At 41.3% G+C, this 20,929-nt stretch overlaps 1 protein-coding gene across 5 annotated transcripts in view; it reads left to right on the top strand.

Moving 5' to 3' along the window:
* celf5a (cugbp, Elav-like family member 5a) overlaps window positions 1-20,929 on the top strand; it is a 325,603-nt gene that overhangs the window by 294,334 nt on the left and 10,340 nt on the right. For 3 of the 5 annotated variants that reach the window (XM_061684864.1, XM_061684865.1, XM_061684862.1), the window contains exons 9-11: window positions 12,335-12,547; window positions 15,501-15,599; window positions 17,839-17,982. In XM_061684864.1, the coding sequence (XP_061540848.1) occupies window positions 12,335-12,547; window positions 15,501-15,599; window positions 17,839-17,982 (456 nt within the window). The remainder of the gene's footprint in view (window positions 1-12,334; window positions 12,548-15,500; window positions 15,600-17,838; window positions 17,983-20,929) is intronic. The other 2 variants (XM_061684866.1, XM_061684863.1) reach the window with 1 other exon arrangement.

Here is a 20,929-nt window from a genome sequence, read left to right as displayed (position 1 = left end):
GGTCTTTCTTGTGCTCTGCTCACCTACTTTGTCAACACCGCAGCATTGAGTGATTTGTAAGACTTTGATAACTTTTACCCAATCAGTGTCAGCCAGAGGTGCTATCGCAAGCATCCAGGTTCCCGGCTCAAGCTTGCTGAAGTTCATCAAATTATTCCTTTTTTTTTTTTTTTTTTATCAGTCTCTTAATTTGAAATTCCATTCGCCTCCCCGTGAGAAAGCCAGTAGTTTGTCTTTTATTCGCCGCGTGCCGTGGCGGTCCTGTCTCATTTAATTCAGTAGAGTCAGTGAATTTGAATTTACAGAAGAGACACAATCAATGCAACATGACCCCAATTAACCTCTTTTTTTTATCTAACATGGCTTCACTTGATGTCAAAAAGGCGAATCTATATATAATGAAACATAGCATCTATATATAATGAAACATAACAGGAAAAGTGCACTATACGAAAAGGGGGATGTTGCCTGTGTTTACATTTTACTGTAAGTGCACTCCCTGGCCAAAAGTGGAGATGCACATTCATCAAATCAATGATGTTGATCAAGTATCCACTACACTTATTGGATGTGTGCGACCTATCAGAGATTAATAGAAGACTAATTCTGATGGATAAACCAGTGGTAGTATTTAGCATGAAGCTACATTTCGCATCACATTGTATACAGTGACAGGTGATTTCACAAGGTACATTGGACAATGTATTTTTTACAAGATAAATCCTGCTTTTGCAAACATAATAAGGTACAGTTTTGATTGGCACTGTTAGAGAGGTATTAATTTAAACGGTATTATTGTGGTTAGTTTGCAGTGGTGTGGAACTCCACTGAGAGTTGTTTCTAATATTTTGCCCCTCTCATGTAGCTGAACAATATTGGAAGCGTGTCTAATATTTTGGTTACAACTACAATGAAAAAATGTTTTTTGTAAAATTCCCTTCCTAAATAGTGATCTCCAATCTCATGGACTTCACACCATAATTAGGGCTGTCACAATTGAATCTTTTTTTAATCCATTTTACAATAGATATTTAGTCGAGGACTTGAATATTTGCCACCGCCCACCAAAAAAAAAAGTTTTTTTGTTTGTTTGTTTAAACTACTAACATGCATTTTATTCTCATTTCTGAGGTCTGTACTTATATCCTTAAACTGCATATGTTGGTAGTGAGTGTATGGTATAAACTGTACAGAATGTGAGACAACAAAAACAGGCTTTGCTATACGGTTAGCATTCGCGATAAGCATTAGCGCCCTAGCAATGACCATTTTAGGTATGAAAAAAAACACAGTGCATTCGTACATCATGTTATATGTACATTACACATCTAATAGTGTCTAAAAATTACTTACAGATGCTCTTCTGTCATTTTTGGAAAAGTTTATCAGTTGCTCAGCACTGCGTCCGTCTGCAATAAATGTCCGTGTGAAACATTGTTTCCGGTGGCCAAACGTGGGTCCAGGCGGAACTTTTTCCCTATTTTTGAAGTCGACTTAGCTCAGTTATTCAAAAAGACAAGTGGTTCCACTATAGGTTGTAATTAACTTTAATATGACATCAGATACCATCATGTGTCACTGTAGACGTCACGACTGCAACACACCGCCAGACGTGGCAACTGTAAAGCTTAAAGTTTATGGTGCAGGGAAAAAGCACTACCCTATGCAGCAGAGCATTTCGGAGCTACTAAACATTTTAACATCCCAAGAATTTTGGAGTGGAAAAGAATCAAAGCTGATGTCCGCTGACAAGAAAAAAAACAAACGCCTCGCTGAACTGGGCAGAATGAACGTTAGCGAGGAGTTGCAGAGAGGTTTTAGAGCTGATTTATTCCATGTAGGACAAACACAATAGAGTTGTGTAAAAAATAAATGACAAAAAAGATTTGTTAGAAAACCTTTTTTTAATTTATTTATATATTTTTTTAGAATCAAAGGACTGTTTCCCAAATTCACCAAAATGCTGGCCACTGTATGAGAAAATATATATTGTTGCATATGTCTTTATTTTTTTAATCATCTTTATTTGTACTTGCTTTTATTTTGCCTTTTTTGCCCTGCTGCACCCAGTTTGGCATTGTAAAAGAGAAACTGTTCTCAATTGCCTTACCTGGTAAAAAAATAAATATATATAAATAAATAAAAACAGCGGGACGGTGGCCGACTGGTTAGAGCGTCAGCCTCACAGTTCTGAGGACCCGGGTTCAATCTTAGGCCCCGCCTGTGTGGAGTTTGCATGTTCTCCCCGAGCCTGCGTGGGTTTTCTCCGGGTGCTGCGGTTTCCTCCCACATCTCAAAAACATGCATTAATTGGAGACTCTAAATTGCCCATAGGCATGACTGTGAGTGCGAATGGTTGTTTGTTTCTATGTGCCCTGCGATTGGCTGGCAACCAGTTCAGGGTGTACCCCGCCTCCTGCCCGATGACAGCTGGGATAGGCTCCAGCACGCCCGCGACCCTTGTGAGGAGAAGCGGCTCAGAAAATGGATGGATGGATGGATGGATGGATAAATAAAAACAGAATTAAGTTACCTTTAAGTGGTGCATAAAGACTCTACATCTCTATACCAAGTTATCACAGGTAGCTCTAAATGTTGTATTACTACTACTTACACTACTATGTGCTGAAAATAAATTAAATGAAACCTAGAATTATGCATTTGGAACATTTTGTTTCTTTTTGCTGTTGTAGCGAACTCATACTGAACCTTGACCCCAAAAGCGAAGTACGTACCGAACCATGACCTCTGTGTACCGTTGCACCCCTCGTCTGAATGATTATCCTGACGGATTGTCCTGTGTTGTGGTGGGGCGTGTTGAGAGTGATTTTTCCTTGCAGACAATCGTCAATTAAACCTATTTAATATGTACGATACCGAATATTTGCATGTGGTTAATACCGAGTTGGGTTGAGCCACGGACTCCGTGATTGTGACGTGCAATGGAACGATAGCCAATTAGAAAGCGGCCTGACACTTACACTGTTTCCGGACACAAATAGAGAAGCTACTGGTTGTGTTGAAGAGTTTGCATCTGCAGTGTAGTTACGAGATTATTTCATGATTATTAGTGTAAGTGAGGATTAGTTATGAGATTTACATTTAACTAGCTTTTAACTGTATATTACTTTTTCTACATCGACTCTTACATACTCTTATTTTCTGGCAGTCCCGGATGCCCTGTGGCACTACGCTGGCTCTCATAGGTTAGTCTCGGTACTACGACAGATATCGTTATATGCTGTGTCGGTCATCTCGAGCACTCCACACACTATAAGAGCAGTAAGCGTACATGCATATTTTTCTCGTCAGCTGCACGGTCTCATAAAAATTAGTTAAGCTGTTACAAATCGGTATGTTAGTACACCACTTTAGATGATAATTCAGATTTTTGGAGAGAGCTTTTACATTAGATGACACTATAAAGTACATGTGTACCTTATGTTATGGTGAAAAGTGTATATTTGCAGTGAGGAGAGATTGTGACAAAGTGAGCGTGAATCCAATGTGAATGAAGCATCACCATTCATCTCCCTTGAAGACAAGCGTGTGTGTGTGTGCGTGTGTGTATACGCCACCAACTACTGATTACCTTTTATTATTCAACCTAGTGTACCATTAATCCTTCACAGAAAGACGGGCTTTTGTGTAGGATTCCAAGGACCAGCATAAATATGAAATGTTTTATTTCCCTCTTCGTTTATTAATATGAGTCGTGCTGACTCAGGAGCGACTACATTATATATTTTTATTATTATTTACTTCACTTGTGGCTATGACTTATTCAGACTCCATTGAAGAAATACATAACATGACTATCAAGGTAGTCTGTATGATGTAGGCCAAAGGTGTGTGACACTATTGAGAGACTGGAGAAAGTCAGTCAAGCGTCAGAGGAATATTTCAGTGTCATATCGCAGGGGGGCCAAACTTGGTTTTATCACCAAGCACATTGCAATTATGATAACTATTGAAGTGGTGGTTATACTGGTGAAACCAAATAAATGTACATTATAATCGCTAGGAGTGTAACAGTACGCCAACAATAGCAGTTCCGTACATAACTTGTTTTAAGTTCACGGTTCAGTTCACATTGGGTTACTGCACAACAAAATGCAAAACTTTTCTTTTGTGTAAACAAGATCATATTTAATGACTTTTAAAAGTGAAACATCAACAGTGTATATCTTATCTTTTTCGGAAAGTGCAACATCAACTTTGTCTTCTTTGTAGGAAATGAACAATGTAACAGTAACAGTTATAATGGTGTGAATTATTGTGTTATAAAAACACTAATAATGGCATTTAATATTGCTTTTGATGAGCCTGGAAGTTGCATTCATTCTGCCTGAGTTATTTTACTAAACTTCTGCTTGCCAGAAGCTGAGTTGCACTGCATTTGTTTACAGACCAGATTGTGAGATAGTTACACCTCTTGTCCCTTGCCTAATATGTTCTGCATTGGGATCCAAATAATTGCCCCATTACTTCAGGGGTGTCAAATTCAGGCCATCTTGTAATTATGGTTTCCCTCAGAAGTCCCTTGTGATCATATAATCACCTCATTGTTTTTATATACACACAATAAATGGATGGATAACTAGTTTTGAAATCAGAAATCAATGGAAATAATTGTTCAACTATTGTTCAATTTATTGAAGGTGTTTGCTAAAGGTGATGACAATTTCGAATTTTGGTACAGATTTTAGCAAGACCCTTGAAGTAGACAGGATTTGCTTTAGCAGGCCACATAAAATGATGCAATGGCCCAGATCTAGCCCCCGGGCCTTCAGTTTTCACACTTGTGTATTACATAATTACCCCTGCATTTGGTTGTTATCATTTGTATGCATGCTTTTCAAAAGAAATCAAGCTTTTGCGGGCCACAAAATGAGGTGGAGGGTCAGATTTGTCCGCGGGGCTTGAGTTTGACAACTGGGCCAAATCGGAATCTGTTTTTAAGGCCTCTCTGTTTTGACACAGGTCTAATTTATGCATTAAGTCACGGTGAGGTAGAGTGAGTGACTGCAAATTGTGTACAACACTCAGCATTAACATAAAGCTTAGATCATCGATTAATGGAGGCCCGATCCGACATGTGACATGTCCGACTCGGCATGTGACATTGATCTTTGATTGAAACGATCCATATAACCTTTGTAGAATTAGGATAAAAAAAAGTCCATTTGCGAGTCCAAAGACATTCAGAGGTTAAGGGTGTTACTCGGAAAACAATGAGGCGTCCGTTCGATCAACAGATGCCACGCATTTATACTCGACGGTGCACAAGCCGTTTGCCAGATGGTTACGCTGATTAGTGCGTGTATCCTCACAGTGATGCATGATGATGCTTTTGAAAATAATGTCACCCCTCCCTGTCTACCAGTGCGCAACAAAAGAAATAAAAAAGTAAACCAAAACAGATGAGCGAGTGGCAGGATCGAGCTGTGAAAGGAAGCTTTCTTAGCGTGTGAGAAGTGGGTAACCTGGTGTTGCTGCACAGACAAAGAAATCGCCAACAAAATCTCTTTGTCTTTAGACTTAGTGAAGCAGCATGGGGCTCATTATGCAAGGTTATTTTTTTAATGCTATGTTCAGAGGAACTGTATACAACTGGGTGTTTGATATCACAAGCTGGCTCAATGTGTAGCATAATTGGGACGGCAGCTGCCAAGTGAGTCAAAAGACCCTATCAACTGCATTCCTTCAATTTACTGTCTACAATTTCCTATTTCTTGCATTGAATATACTAGCAAGATGTTGTTTTTTTAATTTATTTTTGTTTTATTTTTATTTTATTGTTTTACACTAACATGGAAAATATGTCATGTTGGAGATTACCATCAACTCACAATTACAAATGCTGAGGGGGAAAGCCACGGTGGCCGACTGGTTAGAGCGTCAGCCTCACAGTTCTGAGGACCGGGCTTCAATCCCCGGCCCCGACTGTGTGGAGTTTACATGTTCTCCCCGTGCCTGCGTGGGTTTTCTCCGGGCACTCCGGTTTCCTCCCACATCCCAAAAACATGCATTAATTGGAGACTCTAAATTGCCCGTAGGTGTGACTGTGAGTGCGAATGGTTGTTTGTATGTGCCCTGTGATTGGCTGGCCACCAGTTCAGGGTGTACCCCGCCTCCTGCCCGATGACAGCTGGGATAGGCTCCAGCACGCCCGCGACCCTAGTGAGGATAAGCGGCTCAGAAAATGGATGGATTGTGAAAAACCGTTCCACTCTAGTCCTGTGGTAGGTTTGCCAACAATACACGTCCGCAGTATCTGTGGCATCAGAAATGATATCATTACGGTCATTACTGTACCCACACCTTTATCTGACTCTGCACTAAAATGTAATGGAAAAAAACACAAATGAGCAAAAATATTTTTAGAAAAATGTCCTTTTCCCGATCTACATATCATCATAACTAAATGTGTGTCAGAGAGAGAAACTCATCAAACTGGGTAACGCTCGTAGCTATCAGTGTTCAAATACAAATAGTTTTCTTGGTGTGTCAGCTTGTCGAAGAAAGCCACTTTATTATTAATTTCTAGTCATTTTCCCTTTGGTTGAAAAAAACCCTCCAAAAAACATGCATCACAATTTAAATCAGTTAGATGAAAGCATCTGTTTTGAGTGCTTATTACTTGCTCCAGCAGCAGACAGTCTTCGTGGCTGTAATGACTCTCAGACTCTCCCTTCCTGCTTGATTTGAATGTATAATTAGCATAATAAATACTTCTGTTGCACACCCAGGCTCCTTTTTGCCAGGCAATCACGGCAAAGAGCAGATCAAGAGTTTTTTTCCCCATTTTACAAGAATGCAAATGTAAATTTGCTTACATAAAATGAAGTGCATATATACGACGTACCATTGAAGACACTCTTTGAAGCGAGCTTTAAATGTTTTTTGTTTGTTTTTGTTTTTTTTCAATCTAGGGATCAGTTTATGGTTGTGAATTGTAAATTACTTTAAGGTTAATATAATTCACGGTTAGTGACAATTTACAACAGAAGTTACCTCACAGCGCTTTACATACGGAGCGGGTCTAGAACTATGCTCTTCACATATGCGACAGAGGCAAGGAAGAAACCTCGAAAAGCCCTCAGGCTTAGATTGGGCCGGCCATCTGCCTCAAGCGGTCTTGTTGAAGACAGAGTGATAGAGGAGATGGACAGTAGGCAGAGAGAGAGAGAGGAAGGAGGGATTTCAGCAGGGATAAGGAAGCGTTATGGACAACATTAACCGTATTAACAATAATAGTGCAGTTATCGGTGTTAATGATAATTACTACGCAGTACAGTGAACCCCCGCGTATTTGTGGTTCGACATTTGCAAATTTGCCTCTTTGCACTTTTGGAGTTCAATTTATCCTCTGTTATTTGCTGAAAACTCACATACTTTCTGTTGTTGCGCACAGGCCAAAGTCATTTCTAATATAAAAAATATTTTTCAAAGTATGGGGGAGGAGCTGCATTATTTTTTTTGTGGCATTTATATGTAATTGACAACCTTTTTCGGTGGGCATCAATTACGGGGAAACACTGTACTGTTAAGTACTACTTTATTACGACTAAATTGAATTTTGCAAATGTCAAAAGTGTTGCGGTTGTTGCAATTCTGTAAAAACAGGCACCTACTACTGGTGAAAATGAGCAACAAATGTAGTAGCAGTGTTGTTGTCTGCGGCACAGGAAACAGGAGCACCTGCTAGTGTGGGAGAGAAAAAGAGATGCTCTATCTGTATGTTAGTGACATATTTGGCATCTTAACTGATGGACCGAAAAACGTAAGCGTGCATCATCACCGTGACAGAAATCCGACCTAGAAAACAAGAAAATGTAGTAACTGTCCAGCATATCAGAGATAAAAAAAACTAAATACTAAGAGCATGCCATCAGTGTAGAAGTAAATAAAAAATAAGAAAAACTATCCGCCAGTGGTTGTCCAACATCACAGGCCACATTATTTTAAGGCGACATTACAGTACAGTACACCGTATCTTATAAAAGTAATTACAACCCTCACATTTTTAGAAAGATTTCATCTTCTCATGGGACAACACTAAAGAAATATCAATAAATGTCTAAACAGCTGGCAACAAAAGTGACAACACCCCTTAGTGAAAACACCAAAATTCTGCCCAATTTCTACTGCCCAAAGGGTCAGTAGAAATTGTGTTGTACACAATATTTTGCGTAGCCGGTAGCCACCATTATTTTCCAGCGCTGCCTTATTAACCTTCTTGGACTTGGAGTTCACCAGAACTTCACAGGTTATTTCTTTACAATTTCCCCATTCCATTCTAATGCTGTGATATTTCCAACGTGATAAAGCCAGTGGAACATCCCCCGTTTGTTATGAACTCCCTTTACAGCCACATGTCACGCCCCAGCACTTATGAAATTACACCTTAAAGGGCAGATTTCACCCCCAAGTATGTTACCTCCACCATAGCATGACATGAGTTGCTCAGCCCCCTGAAAACTGAATATACCTGATGATGGAGAGGCTACATTACAAGGTGGTAGGGTTGGAGTGCGTGTGGCCTTTCCATGGCAGAACAGCCGTCACCGGCTTAGAACGGGAGTGGCGGTCTCCAGGGACTTAGTGGGAGAAAGGACAGCAGACTAATTCATCACCGTCCCACAGGAAACAAGCAATTGTGGGGATGTTGTAGAAGGATTTAAAAAAAAGGAAAGTGTAAAAGACACAACAGCTCTCAATGGACTAAGAATTCTTCTGGTCAACACATTTGTCCGCCCTCTTTTGTCTATGGGGCTCTGTATGGTACATCATTGTCTTTGCTTGAAGCCTCAAAAACGCAAACATTTGGGTCTATTGTATACAAAAATGACCAGATACACAGACAATACTGTGTTAACTAAGTTATCTTGGAGTACACTAAAAGTTATGTTACTAATTAGAAAACAATTATTTTGTTTTCTAATTGGATGGAAGAATCTCGCACAAAATGTTTTTGATTCCCATTTCAATGTCAGTCTTGTATTGTGCCATAAAGTGGATGTTATTCTTCTTTAGGCTGCACTGTAGTTGATATTGAACCATCAGCGCCACTCCGGTGGTTGCAGCCAAGTACTGCACTCTATTTTGCCTCAAGACTCCATTTATCATTTCAGCGAAATTGACTAAGCTATTCGATTGATTATTAAACCTAGCCACGATCCATCCAATTCTAAACCCAAATATACGCAGAAAAAAAGTGTATTTAAAAGAATAGTAAATAGTGATTATCTACATAGAGACATAACTAACTAGTGGTCTGGCATACAACATTTTCCTCTTTTACCATGTCTGACATGCGTGTGTAGGACCCAAATGCAGTACACTGACCACAGGACTAGTTGGAATTTACTTTAATAACAACTGCTGCAACTTGTCCAGAAACAAACGGTTGAGGAGCAACGTAGTTTGGAGCCAGGTCATGCAATGCTCCGTAATTTACAGATCGCTGGACGATGAAACTCACGCTTCATCGTGCTTTCAGCAAAACACCAAACAGCAAAAATACTAAGGGAGAACTCGTAGTCGCATGTAGAAGACTGAGAGACTTTCCAGTAGTTCGACGAGGCAGGAAGATCAGGGACAGACAGGGTCGGCAAATGAAGATCAATCCACTGAAAAATGCTGGTGCATCTTGTATTGACGCAAATAAACAACCTGACAAAGAGCGAGTCATCGGCAGAGCCTTAAATAGGTGGGCATGCCTGACTGGTAGAGGTGGAGTAGCTGACTGGGATTGTGGAAATACACCGGGAAAGCGCATTGGTGACTCATGGCGCCGAACTCTGACAATGTCCTCGTAAATGGGAATTTCTTTGAATAAGTTGTCTGTAAAAAATACAAAATGTATTCATGCAGGGGATCCTCGGTTTACAAAAGTCCCGACATATGAGGTTTTGATCTTTATAAATGGTATTCAATCAGCTAGGTGCAGAAGCATAAGAATCTGTCGCCATGCAGCAAAAGCTCAGTTACCGCCATTGTAAGGGTTTTTCCTTTGATTGTTTGTCATACAAATATTTACAGCAATAATAACTTTATGCCTACTTAAGCTTAGGTTAGTGATCCACTACAGTGTGTTCCTACTTACACACAAATTCAGGTTAAGTCACCACCATAGGAACACAACTTCGTGGTAAACTTAGGTCCCCCTGTAGTTATGTATGTGGTGCATATCCATCCATCCATCCATTATCTGAGCCGCTTATCCTCACAAGGGTCATGGGCGTGCTGGAGCCTATCCCAGCTATCATCGGGCAGGAGGCGCGGTACACCCTGAACTGGTTGCCAGCCAATCGCAGGGTACATACAAACAAACAACCATCCACACTCACATTCACACCTACGGGCAATATAGAGTCTTCAATTACCATGCATGTTTTTGGGATGTGGGAGGAAACCGGAGTGTCCGGAGCAAACCCACGCAGGCACAGGGAGAACATGCAAACTCCACACAGGCGGGGCCAGGGATTGAACCCCGGTCCTCAGAACTGTGAGGCAGACGCTCGAACCAGTTGTCCACCATGCCGCCTGTGGTCCATATTTTGACTTAAATTTAAATGGCCAAACATACTTCTTTTGGGCTATATGCTGAGAAGAATGCTAATGGAGCTTGGTTGTAAGCCAGGAAAAGCATTTCCATATAGATACATAGATGTTGTTACTCAGCGGTGGCAATCTACAGCATATTTACCATTAGCATAAACCTCTGTTCGTGTGAAATTAATGTGATTGTTCACCCTATGTGGACCACGTCACATATGAGGTACTCTGCCAAGGCGCACCAGTTTACGGGAATACGACTTCCTGTTGGGTTTCCGTGACAACGTGACCCCCAAGCCTCCACCCCGCCCACACACACACACACACACACACACAAACACACACACACACACTCCCAACCTCCCTCATTCCCGTCCAATAGGGGCTAAGGTTTCCAGATTGAAAGGTGGTTCTCTGGGGAGCAGTACAACAGCAAGCGCGGATGTTTTGCCACAGAGGTGGCCCTTTTTAGAGAGGCCATCATGCCGTGAGATTCTGCTTAAAATGGGTACTTTGGCGTTCCCGGCATAATTGGAAACACTTTCCAAAGGAGGGCCCTTTTAAAATGCATTGCATGAGAGAGAGGGGGAACGACAAGAAACCAATTTCGATTCCGCTCATGAACCATCTTGCCGCTGCCTCTCAGGCGTGCGCCATATATGTTATGACCGGCACATTTGTCAAACTGCCAACTGTTGTTATGTGTCTTTTTTTTCCTCAGAGTAAAGCGATTTTTTTTTTGTTTTCGCTACCTGCTTCCCCAGGCACTCTCTAATCATTTCCATCAAGTTTCTGTTTTCCCCTTCGGAAGTTGCATGGTAGTTTCATCATGTCGAGAAGTGGGGGCTGGCGCAAACATGGCGGACAGCCTTATTTTTCACAGGTTCACTTCCTCAGCAATCCCTGATGCATCGTGACAAATAGCCGATATATGACAGGCGTGTTGTCGCACCCATGTCCGTGCATTAGCCTGGAAATGTGCATGCCTCTGCAAGCCTCTCTGTACAATGCTGACAACGTGTGGTTTGTGTGTGTATGTGTGTGTGCGTTTGTGTGTGTGTGTGTGTGTGTGTGTGTGTGTCAGAAATGTTCTCTATCTGTATGAACGCTCTACTAATAAAGACCATCATTGTACATTTAAGATGACATACATGGGGGTACAGTAAGAGTCTCAACACGCCTTTCAATGTACAAGCTACCAAAGGTGATTTGACATTGTGCAACTCAGGTAGTGCCCCACCAGATTTTATAATGACTACAGACTACTGAGCAGCACAGCGGTAGAGTGGTGAGCTGTTCTGCCTCACATTTCTGACATTAGGGTTCAAATCCAGGCTCCATCCTTCCTGCGTAGAGTTTGCATGTCCTTCCTCCCACAGTCTGAAAAACATGCGTTAGGTTCATTGAAGACTCTAAATTGTCCTTGAGTGTAAATGCTTGTTCGTCTCTACGTAGCCTGTGCTTGTGTGGTCTGCCCCAAGTTGCCACATAGTGAGGATGACTGCCAAGCGTGACCCTTTTTTATTGGGCTCGGGGCACAGATCATGGTGCCCCACAAATTATTGCTTATACGAGAAATATGTATGCTTTTTCACCAACTCTAAATGCAAATACATTTTTATCAGAGTTTAATGTTTTACTCTGGCATATTATTATTGAATGTAGATTGTACCTTAATGGCTAAAAATGGACCGTCTTACCTTCCACATATTTAATGATTTTTAGGTTTTCTGTCGATTGAATCTAGTTGGCCTGATATTCATCCTTTCAGGCCTAAGTTCACCACCAGCCAACATCACCACCTCTGCCGTGCCCAGCATCGTCACGCCTATCGTCAACGGATTCACCGGCATCCCTCATCAGCCCAACGGACATCCCGCTGTGGAGACGGTCTACACCAACGGCCTGCCGCCTTACTCCACCCAGAGTCCCACCGCCGCTGACACCCTGCAGCAAGCCTTCACTGGAGTACAGCAATACACAGGTGAGTCTTTGCACCGCTCTTACTTACAGTGTACAGGAAGCCCCGGCTGTTCGCGTGGGATAGAGTAATTGACGGACAGCCTAAAGATTTTTGTAATTGCCCATATTAATGATAAACCGTAAGTGTACCACAAATTATGATCCCAAAATGCATTAACATCATTTCAAACATCACCCTTAAAAAATGTCTTACGATGATTTTTTTTTTTAAATGCACCCTCAGTGCACATGTACATACATGCGCAGCGAAGACTCTCCGTAACTTAGCTGCCCAAGATAAACTCTCTCAGTCGAGATGTACCACTTCAGCAACACTTCCTTGACACCAAACACTACTTTCCTATTAGCCAGGACTTGAGTGCCATCTTTCCAGAAAGAGCACAAAAAATACAAGAAGTTTTCATCGAACTGATGAGGATAGGTTCAACAGAGAAAAATGTGAATTGGTGAATGGGCTGGGTTTCACTGGACTTTCACTGTACTTTACTTTGTACTGTACTGTACTTACAGTGCGGCGGCGGAAACATGGTCCCGGTTACACTGAAAGGACTTATAGCATCAAGATGGCCCATATTTCAGGAACAATTTCTCTTTGTGTTTTTTGCTCAAGAGAATGAAACTATCAGTCGTTTCCAGTAATATCAATCCATTTTGGAGCAATTGGTAAATGGCTAATTGCCTTTGGAACAACATCCTTTTTTCATCGCAAAAATCAATACTCTTGGTGTGATGTCAGTGGCAGAACTGGAGACCAAATTCGCTGCATAGCCGGTGTGGACAAAGGAATGTAGTATACTATAAAGTGGCAGTATTTACTCATATTTCATATACTGTACTGTCAGAATCCTCCAACTTCCACAATGTCAACTTTTCAGGAAATAAAAAAAATGACATCTTGCTTGACTTTCCAAACACCACTTTGTTCAAGTTGGTATTATACCTTATTATTATTACTGTCATATTCCGTTGCACCCTCACATGAACACAACATCTTCCCAAAATGATGTTTAATTGCTATTTTAAAATGCTGAAAATAGCTAATCTCTTTATTTGTCTGAAAAAACATTCAGACTTTCAATTTAGGTGAAAATTACACCGCACAACAGTTAGTAGTTCAATGAGGAAATGTCCTCGCCTTCTGCACCTGACATCATTTTCATCCAAAATGTGGGCGGGCTAAAATCTAGAAGAAAATCAAATATGTCATCAGAAACCAGGCAACTCAATTACTAAGGAGTCTGTTTGGGTTTTTTTTTTTTTCTGTAGACATTGTTTTTAAGTTCAGAATGATGGCATAAGGTCCCGTAAACCCTGTTTTTTTGCAGGGGGGTAAAGTTTGTGCATTTTTGTGTGACTGTTACATCTGCCCGCTCACAATAAATACACTATATTGCCAAAAGCATTCGCTCACCTGCCTTGACTCAGATATGATTTTAAGTGATATCCCATTCTAAATCCATATGGTTTAATATGCTGTTGGTCTACCCTTTGCAGATATAACAGCTTGAACTCTTGTGGGAAGGCTTTCAACAAGGTGTGAGTTTATGGCAATTTTTTCCCATTCGACCAGGAGCATATTTGTGGACGTTGGATGAAAAGGCTTGGCTCACTGTCCACTCGAAATCAACCCATAGGTGTTCTATCGGGTTGAGGGCCAGACTTTTTGCAAGCCAGTCAAGTTCATCCATACCAAATTCTCTCATCCATGTCTTTTTGGACTTTGCTTTGTGCACTGATGGACAGACATATGGGAACAGGAAGGGGTAATCCCCAATCTGTTTGACTGACCAACATCTCTTAGTATGCTGAAGGATTCAGAGTTCCTTTCACTGGAGCTCAGGGGCTAATATTTTGGACATTTCCAACTTTGTGGGAACCATTTGGAGATGGCCTTTTCCTGTTCCAAAATGACTGTGCATAAGTGCACAAATCAAGGCACGTATGAGAGAGTTTCATGTGCATAAACTTGATTGGCCTGCACAATCGTGACCTCAACCCTATAGAACACTTTTGGATGAAAAAGAGCCGAAACTGAGAGCCAGGCCTTCTCATCCAAGATCAGTGTGTAACCTCACAAATGCTCTTCCGGGAAAAGGGAATTCCCATGAACACACTCCTAAACCTTGTGAAAAGCATTGCCAGAAGAGTTTAAGATGTTATAACTGCAGAGGGGGGACCAATTTCATTTTAAACCTTATGGATTAAGAATGGGCAGCACGGTGGACGACTGGTTAGAGCGTCTGCCTCACAGTTCTGAGGACCGGGGTTCAATACCCCCGCCTGTGTGGAGTTTGCATGTTCTCCCCGTGCCGGCGTGGGTTTTCTCCGGGCACTCCGGTTTCCTGCCACATCCCAAAAACATGCATGGTAGGTTAATTGAGGACTCTAAATTGGCCGTAGGTGTGAATGTGTGTGTGCATGGTTGTTTGTTTCTATGTACCCTGCGATTGGCTGGCAACCAGTTCAGGGTGTACCGCGCCTCCTCCCCGATGATAGCTGGGATAGGGTCCAGCATTCCCGTGACCCTTCTGAGGATAAGCGGCTCAGAAAATGGATGGATGGATGGATGAAGAATGGGATGTCACTTAAATTCATATCTGAGTCAAGGCAGGTGAGCGAATACTTTTGGCAATATAGTGTCGTTGCCAAACCTCACACACTGTGCGACAGTTTGTTTCCTGAAAAGGATAGGCGTTTGCAGTTTTCCTCTTTGTTGCAAGGATTGAACTAGAAAGACCGTTTTTATTACAGTAATAGCAATAACATACACCAAAGAGTCACCTACACTGCCATCCACGCTACGCCACAGCCCACCACGACTGTAATGTATTGAGATGGTACCTCGTAATATCCCCAGGGAGCATCATGCTCACATGTTAAGGTTGTGTTATGGACCTTAGGCCTCCGTAACGCTATCCACATTTTCATGCCAAGCTTTTCCCCTCCCCTTGTAGCGATCTACCCAGCCACCACGCTGACTCCCATTGGCCAGACGCTGCCCCAAGCGCCCCAGGTCATCCAGCAACAACAGCAGCAGCAGAGAGAAGGTGAGGGTGAGAAAACATTATTACTTTTTACACATCTGCACTAGATTTATAAACCACGATGAGCATGAGAGAGCAATATTGCTTTGGCACTGTACACATCTCATTCGCACATATTACGAGAGAGGAATATTACCCTCTCATTCTCTCCGTGTGTAATAGATAAATAAAGTGGCCACATGCAGTATACTATTCACAGCTCATCTCAGAAAATGGATACAGTTCATGTAAAAGATGAGGGTGATAAAACTGGTAATGTACTAATACTGCGTGGTTGGAAAGTACATATAACTATCCATATATATAGTGTAGAGCAGTGCTATTTCAGCAATTTTTTTCAAGCTTGGGAATAGTGGCAATGTAACCTATAGTAGCAAAGTAACTCATTGCCTTATTGGTAGTAATTGTACCCACAGTAGTAATGGGATTACATGGACATTTGGCTTAAGTCTGCTTTGTTCAGCATCCATGTGAATAATCAGCAATGTGTCAAAGCAACCCTATTAGTTTAGAATTTTAATAACCACAAGGTGGGCTTGGTAGCTGAGGTTAAATGTCTTTTTTTTATTGTACATGATCCATCCATCCATTGTCCATACCGCTTATCCTCACTATGGTCGTGGGCGAGCTAGTGCCTATCTCAGCTGGTCGCCAGCCAATCGCAGGGCACATATAAACAAGCAACCATTTGCTCTTACGTTCACACCTACGGGCAATTAACCATCCAAGCACTAACACTGCGACACCAATGTGTCTCCTTACCCCGTCTATGGCGTTTTGCATTTTTTGTTAGCCTTAAGCTAAATGGGCTAACCTGTGGTTGTTTTAATACAAAACTAGTTCCTCTTTACGACTCCCCAAAAAATGAGTTTGACTTGGATGTTAATAGAATACTTTTTTGTTTTAATGGAAGCTAATATGCTTATGTGAAAATAAAAAATAAAGAACAATAAATTCACGTTTAATTTAAACTAACAGTTACTGAATAATTTAATAAATTAAAACATTTCAATAAAAAATGCAATCACTCACTTAAAAAAAGTAATTCAAATATATTAATAGAATGTAAAAGCAACCACTGACAGGACTCTACACTATTGGTACTTGCTCAGTTGGTCACACCAGCGCATGATTTGGTCGCACCCGTTTTGGTCGCACCCGTTTTTGGGGGCGAGGGGTACAGCATGACCAGCCATGTATGGTATGTAATTATGTAATTGTACATTTGTACATATACTTATGTAATTGACATGCAGTAGCTTCACATGAAATAAAGATTGACAATGACTCCAGTGATATCTGCAAACCGTTTTTACTGAGTTACAGTATTTGTCTCTATGTGCCCTGTGATTGGCTGGCGACCAGTTCAGGGTGTACCCCACCTATTGCCCAGAGTCAGCTGGGATAGGCTCCAGCACGCCTGCAACCCACAGTCAAAGCAAAAAATTGGCCGAACAATGGCTTGTACCTCGATAAACTCGGAAATTGGGTCACTGATATCTCAATGCACCATTGTACATTTTAATTTGTGGTTTATATTCTATGTGCATAGAGTGGCTGGACACATCGCCAAACACAAAGTGGTGCAAATCTGAGCTGCAGTGCCTCACATTTCATAAACTTCACTAGTAGAAAATTATGTTCTACCCTTTTCAAGCATTTTGGGATATGGCAAAGCAATAGCACTATTGATTTGGAATCATCGAGGTGGCTTTGGTCAATTGCCAAATTTGTACATCTTCCTTCTCAATCCAGTACTGGACAGAATTGCTTACAATCTAATTCAAACTTAGATTGATTTTTGGATGCAATTTTACACAGGTTATAGCTGAGGTCAAAGATAAAATCTTTGTCTTACCTACGTTTAAACTCACTGGGGTTATTGATGTCCGTCGGTGCTGGAACGTTATTGATTTTGATCTGTAATACCTAAGATACAGTATGTTGGGTAAAATGCCATAATATGTTCAGGTGTTATGTGAGATGCTGCCCTTTCCAATATTTTATCAACTAACTTCCCTCTTTGCTAATCAGTGTTATGCAGACACTGCACTTTTATTGTTGTCCAATCACTTACAACAGAAGTTGCATTGACTTGTTTCCACATATCAGTAATGTAGTGAGTCCTCCTCATAATGTCTCAGCCCAGGAACATGACTCATCTTAATGGATTCGACCTGAAAGAGTGCACTGAAGGGTGAAAAAAAGAAAGCAAATTCCCAACAGTCAATCTGATGTCTTTTTCCAGGTCCGGAGGGCTGTAACCTGTTCATCTACCACCTGCCACAGGAGTTTGGAGACAACGAACTCATGCAGATGTTTCTGCCCTTTGGCACCGTCATCTCATCCAAGGTCTTCATGGACCGGGCGACCAACCAGAGCAAGTGCTTTGGTGAGTTCTTCAGCAACGCTCAATCACTCGCTCACATGGTCACTTTTGGCTCTAAGAAAATCAATTCATCCATTATCCACACCGCTTATCCTCACGAGGGTCGTGGGTATGCTGGAGCCTATCCCAGCTAACTGCGGGCAGGAGGCGAGGTACACCCTGAACTGGTTGCTAGCCAATCGCACGGCACATATGAACAAACAAGTATTCACACTCACATTCATACCTACGGACAATTTAGGGTCTTCAATTAACCTACCGTGCATGTTTTTGGGATGTGGGAGGAAACCGGAGTACCCAGAGAAAACCCACGCAGGCACGGAGAGAACATGCAAATTCCAAACAGGCGGGGCCGGGATTTTAACTCCAGTCCTCAGAACTGTGAGGCAGATAACCAGTCGTCCACCATGCCGCCACAATCAATTCATAAAATGACAAAATATAAATTACAGATATGCAACTAAGAAAAGTGCCATGACTGAGGCTCACTCATCACATTTCTCGGGTTGAATGTCAATGGCTTTTTTTACATGCTGTTCCTCATTGACTCAATCAAATGTGTCATCTTATCTCACAATCATGACACACACTTTCTATTACCTATGGCGAGACATCGTCTTTTTATACCATACATAGACGTAATCTGTTTGAGTGTGAAGTGGCTAAACTATTCTGACCTCCGTGTTGCCATTTCTCTCCCTCATGATCGATTTACCAAGCCGATATTAATCACCTAATCTTTATCTTCTACTCAAAAGCTATGCTGATCTCAAATCCAAAGCGATGCAACGCCGCCATTTATAGGGATCTCTAAGTCATTACAATGGATTACAAACCTGAATTTTACAGACAAGTTGGGCGAGATTCTTTTCCACCCTCACCTATTGAAAAATGTACTTGACGAATATATTTGTCGGTGGCAGTAAACAGTTGGATTCCGGTGACGAATATAAACATCCACGGCATTGAATGAACTACAACCCCAATTCCAATGAAGTTGGGCTGTTGTGTTAAACATAAATAAAAACAGAATACAATGATTTGCAAATCACGCTCAACCTATATTTAATTGAACACACTACAAAGACAAGATATTTAATGTTCAAACTGATAAACTTTATTGTTTTTAGCAAATAATCATTAACTTCGAATTTTATGGCTGCAACACGTTCCAAAAAAGCTGGGACAGGTGGCAAAAAAGACTGAGAAAGTTGAGGAATGCTTATCCAACACCTGTTTGGAACATCCCACAGGTGAACAGGCTAATTGGGAATAGGTGAGTGCCATGATTGGTATAAAAGGAGCTTCCCTGAATTGCTCAGTCATTCACGAGCAAAGATGGGGCGAGGTTCACCTCTATGTGAACAAGTGCGTGAGAAAATAGTCAAGCAGTTTAAGGACAATGTTGCTCAACGTACAATTGCAAGGAATTTAGAGATTTCATCATCTACAGTCCATAATATCATCAAAAGGTTCAGAGAATCTGGAGAAATCACTGCATGTAACCGGCAAGGCCGAAAACCAACATTGAATGCCCGTGACCTTCGATCACTCAGGCGGCACTGCATCAAAAACCGACATCAATGTGTAAAGGATATCAGCACATGGGCTCAGGAACACTTCAGAAAACCAATGTCAGTAAATACAGTTTGGCGCTACATCCGTAAGTGCAACTTGAAACTCTACTATGCAAAGCAAAAGCCATTTATCAACAACAGCCAGAAACGACGCCGGCTTCTCTGGGCCCGAGCTCATCTAAGAGTCGAAAAGTTTTCTGTGGTCCGACGAGTTCACATGTTTTTGGAAATTGTGGCCGTCGTGTCCTCCGGGCCAAAGAGGAAACGAACCATCCGGACTATTATGGACGCAAAGTTCAAAAGCCAGCATCTGTGATGGTATGGGGCTGTGTTAGTGCCAATGGCATGGGTAACTTACACATCTGTGAAGGCACCATTAATGCTGAAAGGTACATGCAGGTTTTGGAGAAACATATGCTGCCATCCAAGCAATGTCTTTTTCATGGACACCCCTGCTTATTTCAGCAAGACAATGCCAAACCACATTCTGCCCGTGTTCGTAGTAAAAGAACCCGGGTACTAGACTGGTCTGCCTGCAGTCCAGACCTGTCTCCCATTGAAAATGTGTGGCGCATTATGAACCGTAAAATACGACAACGGAGACCCCGGACTGTTGAACAGCAGGAGCTGTACATCAAGCAAGAATGGGAAAGAATTCCATCTACAAAGCTTCAACAATTAGTGTCCTCAGTTCCCAAACGTTTATTGAATGTTGTTAAAAGAAAAGGTGATGTAACACAGTGGTAAACATGACTCTGTCCCCGCTTTGTTGGAATGTGTTGCAGCCATAAAATTCTAAGTTAATGATTGTTTGCTTAAAACAATAACATTTATCAGTTTGAACATTAAATAGCTTGTCTTTGTACTGTATTCAATTAAAGATAGGTTGAACATGATTTGCTAATCATTGTATTCTGTTTTTATTTATGTTTAACACAACGTACCAACTTCATTGGAATTGGGGTTGTAAATGGGTGTACCTTCATCTTTGATGAAGACTTAAAAATAGACACACATATAGACACACAACTCCCATTGTTAACTCTGCTGTTGCTCAGTGCAATATTTTTGCATTACGGTGATAGCCTACATTTGAAGTGTGTGGATGAAAAGGCAATTGTTTCTTTTCTTTACAATCTTTTCTGTAATTACTTAAAATCAATATCTTATAGTCCCAACTCAGTAAAAAGTTAATAAAACTATCTTAAATTTTGAGTCTTTTGCCACACTGTTGTTTCATTTCAAGCTAAAAGATCCCAAAAGTAGTATACATGTTCCCATGGTATGAATAATGTTTGTGTAAAAATGCCACAGCGGGAGAACATTTGGCCAATAGAAAAAGTTAATAATAAGTTAATAACATATAAATTCAT

Source organism: Phycodurus eques, chromosome 8 (genome assembly GCF_024500275.1).
Source record: "Phycodurus eques isolate BA_2022a chromosome 8, UOR_Pequ_1.1, whole genome shotgun sequence".
NCBI classification, from domain to species: domain Eukaryota; kingdom Metazoa; phylum Chordata; class Actinopteri; order Syngnathiformes; family Syngnathidae; genus Phycodurus; species Phycodurus eques.
Note: the sequence above shows the minus strand (reverse complement) of the source record. Positions and strands in the feature narration are given on the sequence as shown.